At 44.9% G+C, this 15549-nt stretch overlaps 1 protein-coding gene across 1 annotated transcript in view; it reads left to right on the forward strand.

Moving 5' to 3' along the window:
• Positions 1-15549, forward strand: part of NEB (nebulin) — a 247820-nt gene that overhangs the window by 169639 nt on the left and 62632 nt on the right. The window contains exons 94-105 of the mRNA XM_004703932.2: positions 249-356; positions 2517-2630; positions 2975-3172; positions 4090-4194; positions 4887-4991; positions 7119-7226; positions 8300-8404; positions 9704-9811; positions 10346-10450; positions 10542-10646; positions 11973-12071; positions 12449-12559. Coding sequence (XP_004703989.1) covers positions 249-356; positions 2517-2630; positions 2975-3172; positions 4090-4194; positions 4887-4991; positions 7119-7226; positions 8300-8404; positions 9704-9811; positions 10346-10450; positions 10542-10646; positions 11973-12071; positions 12449-12559 — 1371 coding nt within the window. The remainder of the gene's footprint in view (positions 1-248; positions 357-2516; positions 2631-2974; positions 3173-4089; positions 4195-4886; positions 4992-7118; positions 7227-8299; positions 8405-9703; positions 9812-10345; positions 10451-10541; positions 10647-11972; positions 12072-12448; positions 12560-15549) is intronic.

Below are 15549 nucleotides of genomic sequence, written 5' to 3' on the forward strand. Positions count from 1 at the left end.
TTCTCCACTACAAAGTTACTGTGTTCACTGGGGGGAGCTACTGTGAGACCACGCGGACGCCCTGTTTCTCTTCAAGCATTCTCCCACGTATTTCAGAGTCCCATAGTGGATATTGCTTCAGTGACCATTTCTAGTGTGCTCATTTTCGGTTTTCCTTTATTGATTGCCAAGTCTTCTGTAAGGAAGAGCCATGCCTTATCCACAGAAACCTCTTCCCCATATTAAAGAAAGATTTTTAATCCCTACAGAACCTGTACAAGGAGGCCTGGGATAGAGTGAAAGCCACCAGCTACATTCTGCCTTCCAGTGCCGTGTCCCTGACCCACGCCAAGAACCTGAAACATCTAGCCAGCATTGTGAGTCAGACAAACCTGGCCGCCATCCCCCTTCCCCTCCCGCCCCTTCTGCCCCTCGCGGCTTTCCACTCCCCGGACAATTCCAGCTGATTCTTTTGCTGACCCTCTGACTATGTCCGTGGGCTCATCCCTGTAAAGCATTCTGGATACTCAGTGCTCAAAGTCTGTGCATTTCACTGTTCCCCGTCAAGGGCACTGTGACCCCAAGCACTGGCGGGAAGAGCACCAACATGGGGTTCTTGGGCTGTCTGCCTGCTCCTGACATGGAGGCTCCGGTTTAGCCAGATTGAGACCGTGCCGATGGCAAATACACTCCTCAGCAGAGATGCTTCTTCAGTAGTATTATGTGGGCTTTTTGACAAAAATAAAACAGTAAATGTCATAACCAGTTATTACACCATGCCCAAACAAATGATGGGGCAAAATTGCTTTTAAAATTATGAAATACAAAATTTTATAACCTTCTAGAATTCTACTTTTATAAGGCAGAACTTTTCGGAGGCATAAACAGTGAAGCAAACAAACAAAGCAGTTACAACATCTTAGGAGCTCTAACCTTTTGTGCCTAAAATGTTCTTAAGTAAAACTTCTTTTTATAAAATTCCCAGTGAGCTTCACTGACCTTCTAACAAACTCCTTTCTCTTTTAGAAATGTAAGAGGCTTTCCCCTCCTAGTGAGTCAGGCCAGCATTTCTCCACTTTCTTTTAACCATGGTTTGAAGTGAGAAATTTATTTCATATTGCAAGTCAAACCACACACACATTCATAAATCTACAATGTGTCACGGAAGACCACTTACCTCTTCTCTGTAGACAGTAGAACACTGTGACTGTTTCAGTCCTCGTCCACCCGTTCAGAACCCTACTTGACACACTGAATTGATTTCACTGGCTTCTAATGGGCACAGAGATGCCCACTTTAGAAAAGGACTTCATTGCACAATATATGGAGTTCATCTAAATTGTCCCTTGAAGGAAAAATTAATGTATATGATTTTGCTCAGACCCCAATTCTATTTGGAAGACTGCAAAGGAACAGCACAAAGCAGTAAACTTTCCGTCCGGGAAAAGAAGCATGGGTAGGATTTAGAAAGCTTAGCACGGGGATTTTCTTTTCATTGTGGGGAAAAGTCATCGAGATAGGCAATGAATCCTCGAAGGATGCCAACCTGAGTTTCAAAAGGAAAAAAAACAACGCCTTTGAATGCTGTGTTCTTCGGAGCTAAGGAGCATGGCGACTAAGGTCCCGGAACTCCGGTGATGGGTGCTTGGTGGCCTGCAGCCAGTAAAGGGCTTCACTGGAGTTCTGAAACACACGCTCCTATCGCTTCTCCCTTACTGAGAAGAAGGCCTCTGGGGTGGGGCATGGGGGGCGGCGAGCGGAGGCCTCTGGGCTGTGGGGCAGTTGAGCTTGGCTCTTATTTTCTGCAAAGTCCTTACCACTTAGTCATGTGATGCATTCAGCTAGGAATGCCTAAACGTTCCTCTCCCACAGAAGTGGGTTATGCTGTATTTTTTTTATAGCTTTGCAGAAATTAAAATTCAAGGAATGTGTCTTTTTAAGTATGAGGGGAGGCAATTCTTGAAAATAAAGGAATTCTTGACTGTGCTTTTCAAGTTTAAGTTATGGTCTTTAGAAAAAATTAGGCCATCATTACAAAAGGGAGTATTTGTTTTTAATCATTTTATTGGGGCTCACACAACTCTTAATCACAATCCACACATGCATCAAGTGTGTAAAGCGCACTTATACACTCGTTGCCCTCCTCAGTCTCAAGGTTCGCTTTCCACTTGGGTTCCTGGAATTAGCGCCTCATTTTCCTTTTTCCCCTCCCCCTCCCTCAAAAGGGAGTATTTTTAAATTACGTAATTTAAAAAAGGAATTGGTCGTAATGACCATAAAAGCACTCGGGTTGGGACAGGCGTTTCAACGGCAGTCACAAGTTTTGTGGCAGTTTACAGTTTTAAAGTGGCTTCATCAGCCCTGTGGCAGGTACACGTGTTGACAAGAGGGCTGCCTGACCACACGGGGGCAGCAAACAAGCCCAGAGATCCGAGATGACCCCGCGCTGGCCAGATCTCAGAGGCAGGACATCTTTGAACAAGACCAGCCCCGTGATGCTTCAAAACCACGTTTCTTTCTTTGCTTGCTCTCTATAGAACAAGTACCGGGAGGAATACGAGAAGTTCAAAGCTCTCTATACTTTACCGAAAAGCGTGGACGATGATCCCAACACAGCGAGGTGCCTCCGGGTTGGCAAATTCAACATTGACGTAAGTCCTCCCAAGACCTTACACAATCTAATCGAAGTCGGGTGAAAGATCCCCATCCTAGAAATCAGCACGTTTTCTAGGAGAACACGCACGTGGCACCAGGTGTTCATAGGAGACGCAGCCCGGGGTTATTTCTGTGCCTGCTTTAATTTCTCGGGGTATGAATCAATAGAAAGGGTGGGGAAATCCCAGGCCCCACCCCGTTCCCAAACAGCCCGTTTCCAAACACAACTAATCAAGGTTGGCGACCCTAGCTGGGGGTGTTGTATGGGAAAGGCACGTAAAGTCCTGCTACTTCGCACAATGCCCTGCCTCACCGGGCGTGTGCGGCTTTAACTCCACAGCGCCTGTACCGATCGGTTTACGAAAAGAACAAGATGAAAATCCACATGGTACCCGACATGGTGGAGATGGTCACTGCTAAGAACACGCAGAAGAAAGTCAGTGAGATTGATTACCGCCGACACCTCCACGAGTGGATTTGCCACCCCGACTTGCAAGTCAACAGTCACGTCCGGAAAGTCACGGATCAGATCAGCGATGTAAGCCCCTGGCCGCGGAGAGGTTTCCCTTCCTAACAACCTAGGAAAGAAGCAGAGCGCGCTGGGTCTCCATCGCAGCCTCTGTCGGTGCGGCGTTGGTGCACATCCGTGGGTCTGGCTCGATTTGGACGCTGCCTCTGCCCTCGGAGCTGCGTGCGTTCCAGAAATAACTCCCCAGACCTGGTTCCTCCATGCTTTTCCCTTCTCATGTCACAAGTCACCCTGGGCCCGGTGTGTTCTTGCTTTGTAGTTCTGTTATGCTGAAGAGATAGCTAACAAAGCATACACCATTGCAGCGATGTCTACATGTACAATTCAGTGGCCCTGCTTGAATGCTTCAAGTTGTGCGCCCGTTCTTTCTGCCCTTTTCCAACCGATTCACCATTAAGATAAACACGCCGCCCTCTAAGCAGTAATCCCCACATTCCCGCCACCAGTGGCCACTAATCAGCTTTGGCTTGTAGACATTTGCTTATTTCCCACAAGTCAGGTCGCACAATATGTGTTCTTCTGCAATGACCTTATTTCACTCCACATCATAGTCTCAAGGTCATCCAGTTTGTGATATGCATCAGGAATTCATCTCTCTTGACGGCTCGGAGAAGCCACTTTGTGTACATACTACACTCCCTTCATCCACTCACTTGGTGCTGGACCTTCTTGGTTTATTTCCTCCTTTGGGTGTTACGGGAAGTGCTCCACATGAGCATGCGTATACAGGTTTCTGTTTGCATCCTCGCCTCCACTGCTTCTGGGTACGTGCCTGTGCTGGAGACTGGTGGGTCGCATGAGCAGGGCTGTTCACTTTTTAAGGGGCCACCAGCTGTTCTCGACAAGGCGGTTCCAGATTGTGTCTTTGGATTTTATTGCTATACTGTGATTTTTACAAATTCTTTCCATCTGGGGGAACCCTCTAGATTGTGTACAAAGATGACCTCACCTGGCTGAAAGGCATCGGCTGCTATGTCTGGGACACTCCTGAAATTCTCCATGCCAAGCATGCTTATGATCTGCGCAACGATGTGAGTTTGCCCTTGCTTTTGAAAATGTTTCCCCTCCGGTAGAGTCTGGACCCAAGGAGAGAGTATGTAAAATAGGGACACCACAGCAGACCCCGTGCTCCACACGGCTTCTGTGATGCCGAGGGAGTCTGGCCTGGGAAAAGACACGGAGGAACAAGTTTTGGGACTGCATAGAGCATTCGCCTTAAACATAGAGTCATGTTGTAGCACTGCCCTCTGGTAAAGAGAGGGTCCTTCACGCTTCTCTCCACTCTTTGGATTACTTGGGAAAATAAAATATGTAATTCTCATTATAAGAAAATCAAAAAAATAAATTAAAAAAAAAAAACAAAAACAAATTTTTAAAAAAGAAAATATAATTTGTTAGGAGCTTATGATAATGATAGATAGCACCTATTCATAATGAAGGGGGGAAAAGTGCTATATAAAACCTTGACTCCAACTATCATTACAATCTCAAAAAGAAAGTTAAATTTTCCTAGAAGAGCATTGGTTGAGCATTCTGAAAGCCTCTAGAAGCTCCACATGACTACACGCCCTGAGTCATCTGCATAAAGACACGTTGTGGTCTGTGCACTGAGTACTGATGGCCTTCAGCCCTTACGTTCAGGGAAACCAAGGCCTCTGTGAGAAACAATACTTCTAATATCACAAATGGTCCCGACACAGACCTGTTTTCTTTCTCTTGGCAGATCAAATACAAATCGCACGTGCAGAAAACAAAGAATAACTACAAGTTGGTCACTGATACACCAGTCTACGTCCAAGCTGTCAAGAGTGGGAAACAGCTAAGTGATGTAAGTGCTCCTGATGGAAGTTGCTTTGGACAGTGTTGGCTGTAAGGGAAAGGCCGTGGGTAAGACATGTCCAGAAATCAAGATCAGGCTACCACTTAGCGGAAGTGCCGAAAACTAAAGACTGGGTGACTGATGCCACCCCTTTTCTAGCCGAAGAACCAGAGTTGATGGCTTACAAAGTACTTAAGATGCAAGGGCTCTGAGGTGGCATCGTAAGGGGTCTAAATATGTGAAATACTTTGTGGCTTAGAGCTTCAAATATGCTTCTTAGACTCTTGTGTCATGAACACCAGCTTATGTCTCACTACCTAGATTCCCTACTAAATTAGCAAACTACGGTAGAATAGGATTCCCTATTGAGTTGAGTGGTCAGCTACTCACAAAAAGATTGGCAGTTCAAACCCACCAGAGGGCTCTCCAGGGGGGAAAGTCCTGACAGTTGGCTTCTAAAAGGTTACAGCCATTGAAAACCCCAGGGAGCACAACCCTGGCCAGCAGCACACGGGGTGGCCTTGAGTTGGAATTGATGTCTCGGAAACTGGTTCCACCTTGAGGGCTGTGATCCCCCAGGTCAGCAGTTTGAAACCACCAGCCACTCCTCGGAGAAAGTTGGGGCTTTCTGTTCCCACAAAGAGTTACATTCTCGGAAACCCGCAGGGGCAGTGCTACCCTGTCCTGGAGGGTCACTCTGAGTTGGCATTGACTCAGTGATGGCGGTGAGTTTGGTTTGAGTGAAGTTATGATTCTAGTTATTTTAATGGAATAAAAAGCAATTAGGCTTTAAAGTTAGAAGAATGGATTGGAGTTGTGCCTCTAGCATATATATAGCAAAGGGGTCTTTTTTGTTTGTTTTTTAATCATTTTATTGGGGGCTCTTACAGCTCTTATAACATTCCATACATCAGTTGTATCAAGCATATTTGTACATATGTTGCCATTATCATTTTCTAAACATTTACTTACTATTTGGGCCATTGGCATCAGTTCTTCTTTTTTCCCTACTGCGGCCCCCCCCCCTACACACATACTCTCTCATGACCCCTTGATCAATTATAAATTATTATTATTTTCATATCTTACAATGACCGCTGTCTCCCTTCACCCAAGTTTCTGTTGTTTGTCCCCCTGGGCAGGAGGGGTGGGGGATGTTATGTGTCAATCATTGCACTTGATTGGCCCTTCCTCCCCTTCTCCCCTCACCTACCCACTACACTTCTGGTATTGCTACTCCCATTTCTGTTCCTGAGGATTTATCTGGCCTGGATTCCATGTGTCCTGAGCTATTATCTATACCTGTCTAGCTAGAAACCTTTTTTTTTTTTAATTAATTGTTTAGACTTGGGAAAAGGACTTCCTCTTTCCTAGCCTCAGCATCTTTCCCTGTAAAATGGGAAAATACATGTACCGCCTCCACTCTACAGCCTCAAAGAGGAGAGCAGGTGATGCAATGAATTACGCGTTGGGCTGCTAACTGCAAGGTCACCAGTTCAACTCTCCCAGAAGCTCCACAGGAAAAGAGCAGCCTTTCTGCTCCCACAAAGATTTACAGCCTGAATGATAAGATTTTTTTAAGAGCCCCCCCCACCCCAACAAAATGATTAATTTAAAAAATTTTTTACAGCCTCAGAAAATCAAAGGAGCAGTTCTATTCTGCCCAGTAGGGCTGTGGCTGGGAGAGTCAACACTGACCGTATGGCAGTGGTTCTGGTTTGTTCTCATCCTGTCAGAGGACGTGGGTGATGCAGTCAGTTCAGTGTCAGGTTGCTGACTGAAGGTTAGTGGCTCAAACCCATACGTTCCTCAAGAGAGAGGTGGAAAGCTTCCGTGCAGTTCCACAAGCCCAATGGGCAGTTCTCCTCTGCCCGAGAAGGTCATTGAGTTGGGACCGACTCAAAGGGCAGCGGGTTTCATTTGAGATTTGTGATGCCTGACACAGAGCATTTCTTTGCATTTATTTCTCTGTCTAGCTGATCACACGTCGTTGACTTGGATCCTACTGAACTAGACACTATCAGTCTTCTAGGCAACGTGAAGGAGTTTTTTTTTAAAGAGAGAAATTTGAATTTCCATTTGCTTTGCACTCTCTAACACAGTCTGAATCCATCCACTCTTCCTCTTTCCACACAGGCTGTCTACCACCATGACTACATCCACAGTGTCAGAGGTAAAGTGGCCCCAACTACTAAAACGGTGGATCTGGACCGTGCACTGCATGCCTACAAGCTCCAGAGTGAGGTAAGCATGAGGACACAACAGAAGGCCCGGGAAAAATCTAGGGCAGCCAGACCATTGGCATCTGTAGAAATGACCTTGGCTGGATCAAGAGTGAAAGGAAAAAAGAGAGAGAGAGAAGGAAAACGAAACAGAGCCGAGACTGTCTTCCCTCTTGGCTGGGAGCATTCTCCCATCAGGTAATCAAACAAACAAACAATATGCATTGTTTTCAGCAATGTTGACAAATTAGCAAAGAGAACTGCAAAGCTACTATCTCTGTTCTGTAAAAGCTTAGAATCAAGTTGAGAAAGACAAGGCATATAGTCATAAAAAGCTACTGAAAATAAAAAATAAAGCTAGAATTTGCTGTTAGAATTCAGAAGAAAAAGAACGTGAACCCAACCCACATGTTTGATAACCTGTTCTATATCAGCCAACGGTGCTTCTCGAGTCTTTTATAATGTTACTCTCTTATCTTGAATGTCAAAAGAAAACTTATTTCTTAATATTTTACTCTCCTTAACCCTGTTGTCCCCTGAAAGACAGAGTATTCAAAGTCACAGACAAAAAGGTCCCCTACCTGCTCTTGCCGTAAATATGAGCATTGTAGTCTTTCCTTAGACTGGTGTCATGGCATTGTGTTTGTATGTAGATACAGGATGAACGTGTCCCCAAGATGTGCCTTATAATTATGACTATCTCCAGGATTGGTGGCATCTTAAATATTGCCAGTGAGCTCAGGATAGAGGTGTCACTTGGCTTCCTGTTTTCTCTAATTTCCCCAAATCCCTGCTAGATGGCATGCAGACCACTGGGACTTTGAAAGCATAGAAGAATTACTTCCTATAAGAAGTCATCAATTCCCCTCTGTTTCTAAAACAGTAGGTTAAGAGAAGTCTCATTCACTTCAAGACATAGAACTTACTTAATATCTTCCTGAAATCAATGCAGTGAGCATGCACACATTAAAAAACCCGATAGAAACCTCATGTGGGCTGGGTGTGATTTCCTAAATCCGCTGGGTATGATTTCTTAAACCTGATCTGTTATTTGATGTGAAATGTCATTTACCCACCTCCTCCTCATTCTGGCAGAACTTGTACCGACGTGGCCTGCGTTTCCTGCCCACTGGATATCGGCTCCCTGTTGACACCCCTCACTTCAAACACAACAAAGACACCCGATACATGAGCAGCTATGTGAGTACCTCCTCCTCCTCGTTAAGATGGGGTCGGGGTGGGGGTTGCTAATATTCATTAATAGCCTACTTTTATCTCCCAAAAGTGGAGGGAGGGGGACAGCATATTTTTAGGGGGTGATGACACTGGCCTGTTCCTGCAATCAGCAGTGCCTGAGTAACCCAGGGGCTCAGGAACTGTACCTCCATGAGTAAGTGACCTTGATCCAGACAGCCTATGGCTGCCATAATGCTTCTATTTCTCCTGGCCTTAGTAATCGAGCATGCCAGACCATGCCACGTCAGCACCAGAAAAGCAACCGACATGACAACAGTCATCGTCTTCCTTTTGCTGTGTTTTAATATGTCATCATGTGTTCCTTGAAAGTGGAAGAATTTCTTCCTTAGCAGCTTGCTCTGCTGCTTACCTCGCCGCTTACCCTCTGTGTCCACCCAGTTCTGAGGGGATAGAATCTCAGAACTACTAGCTTATGCAGGCGCTGGCTTTCCTAAGAGCCCCCCCTACTTGTAAAAAGGCCCGGTTGGGACTTGATGGAGAAGGTTTGGCTATCCCAATGTGCCTGCAAACCAGCTGTTGTCTGGAGAGGAAGCTCACATTTCCATGCCTCCCTTCAGAGGGCCAGAAATCAAACCTGCCTGCCAGGCAGAATCCAGGAGACTGTGGTTCAAGAGTCCTGTCCTCAGGGCACAGAGTCATAAGTCTGGGAACATGGCTTTTCCCTTAGATGATCTGCCTATAAAGCTATTCATCAGACTTCAAAAGATTTTCTTGGGTCCTTCTTTACATTTCTTAATTTCTTAGCCAGGCTGGAGCGAAAGTGATAGATTTTTTTTCTTGCCGTTTGCATACTCCCCAACAGAGATATTTCATCTAAACAAAGTTGAGTTTTACTGCTTTCTGAATCTGCTTTTATTAATACTAAAGAATGGTCAAGCATTAGGTTAGTATTGAAATTAAGCTAGTGACTTTCTTTATACCTAATAGCATTTTCAAATCAAAGTAACACCTCTTTTTCTGTGGGAGATACTGCTCTTTGCTTCCCCAAGGAACCCTGGCGGCATAGTGGCTTAGACATTAGGCTGCCAGGCTGCTAACTGCAAGGTCAGCAATTCAAAACCACCAGCCGCTCATCTAGAGAAAGATGAGACTCTGCTTCCTTAAAGAACTAGTCTCAGACACTCATAGGGGCAGTACTAGCCTGTGCTATGAGGTCTGATTCAACTCTATGAGAGTGAATTTGTTCTTTTCTGGTTGGTTTGTTTCCCCATCATTGATCTTGTTCCAACTTTGTCTTCACAGTTCAAGTACAAAGAAGTTTATGAGCACATCAAAGCAAATGGGTATACACTTGGCCCCAAGGATGTTCCATTTGTCCATGTGCGGAGGGCCAACAAAGTTACCAGCGAGGTACTGTACATGCTAACTCTGTTGGAGAAATAGTGGAGAAAAAGTTCATGCTGTATTTGAAATGCATTCAGAATGCATTGTGTTTCACTGTAAACTTACTTCAGCCAGAAGCAGCACACTATTTTGAAACGGATCTCCGTTGGCAATGCTTTTCTATAATTTGTGAAACTATGGAGTCTCCAGAATCAGTTCCATCGATTATGGTGCACACTTTTTCCAAAGGAAAGCATTCCTTTTTGACGTTCATATTCAATCCTGAATTTTATGCCACAAGACAGTTAGTTCCACATAAACTATTCGTTTGTGTGTCTGGGCCTTCTGCTCAACTTTTTGACAGAAGTGGAAGGCTGTGCTCAGATTCCTCATCTAAATAAAATCAGTATCCATTTCTCCTTGTTCCTAATCTCAGTCATTTTTCTTACCTCCAATACTTTGTTCCATGGATCTCTGTGTAAAATATTTGCTTGTTAGTTGGTCAATAGACACCCTGATTATCGCACACTAAATCCCTGCCATGGTTTTCCTCCAATGCAGAGACTGTATCGAGAATTGTACCACAAACTGAAAGACAAGATCCACACAACGCCTGACACACCTGAAATCCGCCAAGTCAAAAAGACGCAGGAAGCCGTCAGCGAGGTGGGTGTCTTCTTAGTGGAAAAGGCAGGCTGTGGAATCCAAGGATGAATGCCAGCCAGTGGTCTCTAATGTGTGTGTTTCTGTTCTATAGTTGATCTACAAATCAGACTTCTTCAAGATGCAGGGCCACATGATTTCTCTACCATACACGCCCCAAGTGATCCACTGCCGCTACGTGGGAGACATTACCAGCGATGTAAGCATCTCATAGCCATCTTTCTGGTGGGCAATGTGCTTTATCAAGGGCAGCCTTGCTTTCAGCATTTCGGCCAACCACTGATCTTTGAATACCCTTTTCCCCTGAGCACTTGCAAATGGGCTGTACATGTTGGGGGTGAAACAGTAAGGAAACCAATACCTGGAGCATATCCCGACTCACGGCAGCCCCCGGGTGTCAGGTTAGCCCCTGCCCTAGAGCAGCGGTTCTCAACCTGTGGGTCTTGACCCCTTTGGGGGTCGAAGGGCTCTTTCTTAGGGGTCTCCTAAGACCATTGGAAAACACATAAATATTTCACAATATATAATTACATATTATTTTTGTGATTAATCACTATGCTTTAATTATGTTTAAGTTCAATTTATAACAATGAAAATGCATCCTGCACATCAGATGTTTACATTACGATTCATAACAGTAGCAAAATTAGTTATGAATAGCAATAAAAATAATTTTATGGTTGGGGGTCACCACACATGAACTGTATAAAAGGGTCGTGGCATTAGGAAGGTTGAGAACCACTTCCCTGTAAGATCTTAGGTGACTGCTTTTTCAGGAGCATCTTGCAAGGCCTGTGGTCCAAGGTCCCTCTGGGTGGATGCTAACCACCAATGCTTTGGTTACCAGCCAAGCCTATGAGCCATTTTTACCACCTAGGGATCCCACATGGAAAACAGCACCCCGTATTCCATCCACTACCTATGGACAACAAGGACCAGCTGGGAACTGACCGCTTTCACTCAACATTGAATCATTGCCAGATTCTTGCCCTCTATGACCTCATGGTGTTTAGTATCTTTCCCCTTTTCAGCTGCACTCTCAGCCCCTCAGAATCCCTGGGGGTGTTCAGCAGTTCAAACCCACCAACTGCTCCCTGTGGGAAAGTTGAGGCTATCTGCTTCCATCAAGTCCACAGAATTAGACATTGTCCATATCATCCAGAAAGGCCGGTGAGCTAGAGAGGGTGAGCACTCAATGAGATAGGTCGGTGCCATAGCCCAAGCAATAGACTCACACACAGGTGCCATAAGGCAGATGGCGCAGGAACAGGCAACAGCATTTCGTTCTGTCGTTCATGAAGTCGTGAGTCAGCTGATTGGATGGCATCTGGACGACATTCCTAATCATGAGTCACGTTGGCGTGAAGATACCTGAGAATAACAGCACAAAGCCTACAAGATAGACATGTTGAACCAAAATGAAAGATGGCTTATCGGCTTAAAGCGTCGCACTACTCTGTCTTTTAAAAAAATTCTTGATTTACCTTTGCTCCCCACTAGTCATATTTCTGGTTGTGCCCCACAGATTAAATACAAAGAAGACCTGCAGGTCCTGAGGGGCCTGGGCTGTTTCCTGTACGACACTCCTGACATGGTCCGGTCCCGCCATCTGCGGAAGCTATGGGTGAGTCTCGATCTTCAGAGCCCTAAACAATGATCCACGTGCCCCACACCCCCTCACCCCCATCGTCAGCTGGAGAGTGCTGCAGGGCAGGAAGAATTAGACGGGCAGCTGCTTTTGGGGGGAATACCTCCCATTAATCCTCCTGAGCTGATCGTGACCAACTGAAGTTGATCCGTGTGTACGATAAAAAAGAACGTTTAATTAAATATGACATGGGGCATTAGTTCCTACTTGGACAGACAGCCAGCCAGAACATGGGGAGGGTCCCTCAGTGTGCACATACCAGCCCTGTGGAAGGGAAGGCATGGTCAAGGGACACAGTCATCTTGTGGTCGCATTGTTGCTGATCTGTGTATTTGGGTTGTTGTTTTTTAAAGTCTAATTACGTGTACACTGACAATGCAAGGAAGATGCGTGACAAATACCAAGTGGTTCTCGACACACCCGAATACAGAAAAGTACAGGAGCTGAAGACTCATCTGAGTGAGGTAAGGATGCTTGCCTGCTGATACAAGCAAGCCCACTTGACCAAGAGAGACCGAAGGGCTTTTTTCTTTTAAAGGGGGGCAAGGGGGCTTATTTGCTGTAGTTATCATTTTTCAAGCAACAACAGCAGGTAAAATATCCAAACCCTTGCCCCCAACCTTAAACTATGGAGTGGACACCAGGCCTAAACAAATCAATTGACCTCTGTTTATACCTCCACGTAAGAAGCCCTGGTGATGGTGTGGGTTACTCATTGGACCATTAACCACAAGGTCAGCAGTTCAAAACCACCCAGCCACTCGGTGGGGCACAGATGAGGCTTTCTACTCCTGTAAACATTGGCAAGTTTGGAAACCCTCTGAGACAGCTCTACTCTGCCCTTTAGAGCTGATGTGGGTTGGAATCGACTCAGTGGCTGCGAGTTTTTTGGGTGGTTTTCTTAGTTGACCTATCTTGTGTCCCCATTTGGTAATGAGGATATTGATACTTGTCCTACCCATGACTTGGGTTGCTGAGAGCTTGCATGACATGTGGTTTTACAGATTAGAATGACCCTCTGCCCTATACTTGTGTTCTCTCCAAGTGAAATTTTTTATATTAAAACTCTGTCATAAAGGGTTGCTGTCAGGGACCCTATTGAAAAGTGTCCAGTGACTCCCTGCTGCCCACTCAGGACATTTGAAAGTGCTGCTTTCATTTGCACCAGCCCACCAGGCACGGGGGTCGCACTGTGCTCATTCAGCTGCTTTATTCTTTTTAAAGTTGGTAACCTGAAGTGTTTATTTGATTTCTCTTTTTCCCAATCCCTATTGGGATTCTGGGCACACTGTGTGTTGTTAGGCTGGGTTGTTAGAGAACCAAATGCAGTGATACTTGCACATTTATGTATAAAAAAGAGCTAATATCAAGAAGTGACTGTATATCAAGAAGGCAACCCAGCCCAGTCCCTCTCAAATCTATAAGTGTGATGCAAGCCAGGTCCCCCTCGGTAGTCATAGGCCCATGACCTAGGAAGGTGAAGTAGGATGCAGGAAGATCAGAGGCCAGTGGGTGCAGCATCCAGTGAACCTGAAGTCAGTGGAAATATGGGAGGGGCACTGTCACTGACAGCTCTCAGGTTCAGGCGGCCCCCAGGGGAACACCCCTGGAGCCAGGCAGAGTTCCAGCAGGTAAGAAGCAGAAAGACCAGAGAAAGAGGAGGCCACAACTTCCAGGGAGGCATCACCAGGCTACCATCTGATTGACAGGTTGGACTCCACCCTCCACCTCCACACAGGTACCAGCAACAACAACCCAAAAAAAACAACCCAAGGGTATTGCCAGTGTGTTGGTGCAGACTCAAAACAACCCTATAGGACAGAGGAGAACTGCCCTGGGGAGTTTCAGAGACAGTAACTCTTACAAGAGTAGAAAGTCCCATCTTTCTGCTGAGGAGTGGCTGGTGGTTTCAAACTACTGATCTTAAAGTTAGCTGCTCAATGCATAACCACGATGCCACCAGGGCTCCTTAACTTCCACCCTAGAGTAGAGAAAGGATATTCTTCTGTATTATTTCTTCCACCCTTATGTAGCCATCAGAATGGCTAGCTTAACATACTGATCCAAACCACTCCCCTGGATTTAGAGGATCTGATACAGAACCAGCGAGTTCATTTTTAATAAGGATCCAGGAGATTTTTAGAATCTGGAACTTTTGAAGAACACAACTTAGTAAAAGTTTGATGGTAAGAAAAGGTATCTCGGGATTGTCTTGAATCTTGACATGTATACATTTGTAGCATACTGCATAAGAGAGACTGTCCCAAGGATCATAAGCAACACATTCCTCACACTCAAACCAAACTCATGCCATCGAATCTACTCCTAGCCACGCTACCAACCAGGAAAGAACTGCCTGTGTGGGCTTCTGAGACTGCCCCTCTTCACAGGAGTAGAAAACATGCATCCCTAAGTAAAGGATGAATGTACTAACATGATAATTATAGAAATGACATGGAAGAGTTGGGTGTTTGTCCCAGATTTACTTCCAATTAGTTTTGTGGCTTTGTATAATTAATTCACCACATCAGCACTTCAATTTCCTGAGACTCGGGCTCCTTTTAACTATGGTATTCTGTGAGTTTGTTGATTCAATTTATTAAAAACTTAGCCTGGAAGGAACATTACATTTTCATTCAATCTATCCCTTTTCTTTCAATAATAACACCAATAAGAGTCTCAAAAAGATGAGTCATGATTTGTTTTAATTTGTACTTGCATATAATTTAGATTTTGAGAAATGAACATATACACACATATGTATATTTATAATATTTTAAAATAATCCATCTGTTCCATTGGTATTTAAATTTGTGATTGAATTTATTTGTACTCCATTTGTTCTTCTTTTTTTAAAAGATCATTTTATTGGGGACTCTTAGAACTCTTGTTACAATCCATACATTGATTGCTCTATTTGTTCTTTATAATTTGCAACATTATATTAAATTCCCTCAACACTTATTATGGCACAACCATTAGGACATTTGTCTAAACACATGTGATAATAAGAGGCTAGAGTGGAACCCAGCATTGCGTGGGCCCACCATGTGGAAGAGACAGATATCGATACAGCAAATGAAGTACTATAAGAATAATGACGTCAATATCGACTCTTGGAGTTTCCCACGCAAATAAGAGGGAGAACATTCTAGGCATAAGGGACCAGAGCCCCTACCACTGAATGGATTCTAATTCATAGCAATCCTTGACAGCGTTTCGGAGACTGTAAATTTTTACAGAAGCAGACAGCCTCACCTTTCTCCCATAGAGTGGGTGGTGGGTTTGATTGGCAGTCTGGTGCCTAGCCCACAGCACCACCACTCTGACAAAAACAGGTAGACTGAGTTCTGGAAATTGAGAATCATTTCAAAAGCACATGGGGAATGTGCAGAAATGTTGGAGACTAAGGCAAGAAACATAGGTAGGATCAGGTTTTGAAAACTGGTGGGTG

The sequence above is a fragment of the Echinops telfairi genome, unplaced genomic scaffold (genome assembly GCF_000313985.2).
Source record: "Echinops telfairi isolate 266 unplaced genomic scaffold, ASM31398v2 ScPeMD7_4;HRSCAF=17, whole genome shotgun sequence".
Classification (NCBI taxonomy): Eukaryota; Metazoa; Chordata; class Mammalia; order Afrosoricida; family Tenrecidae; genus Echinops; species Echinops telfairi.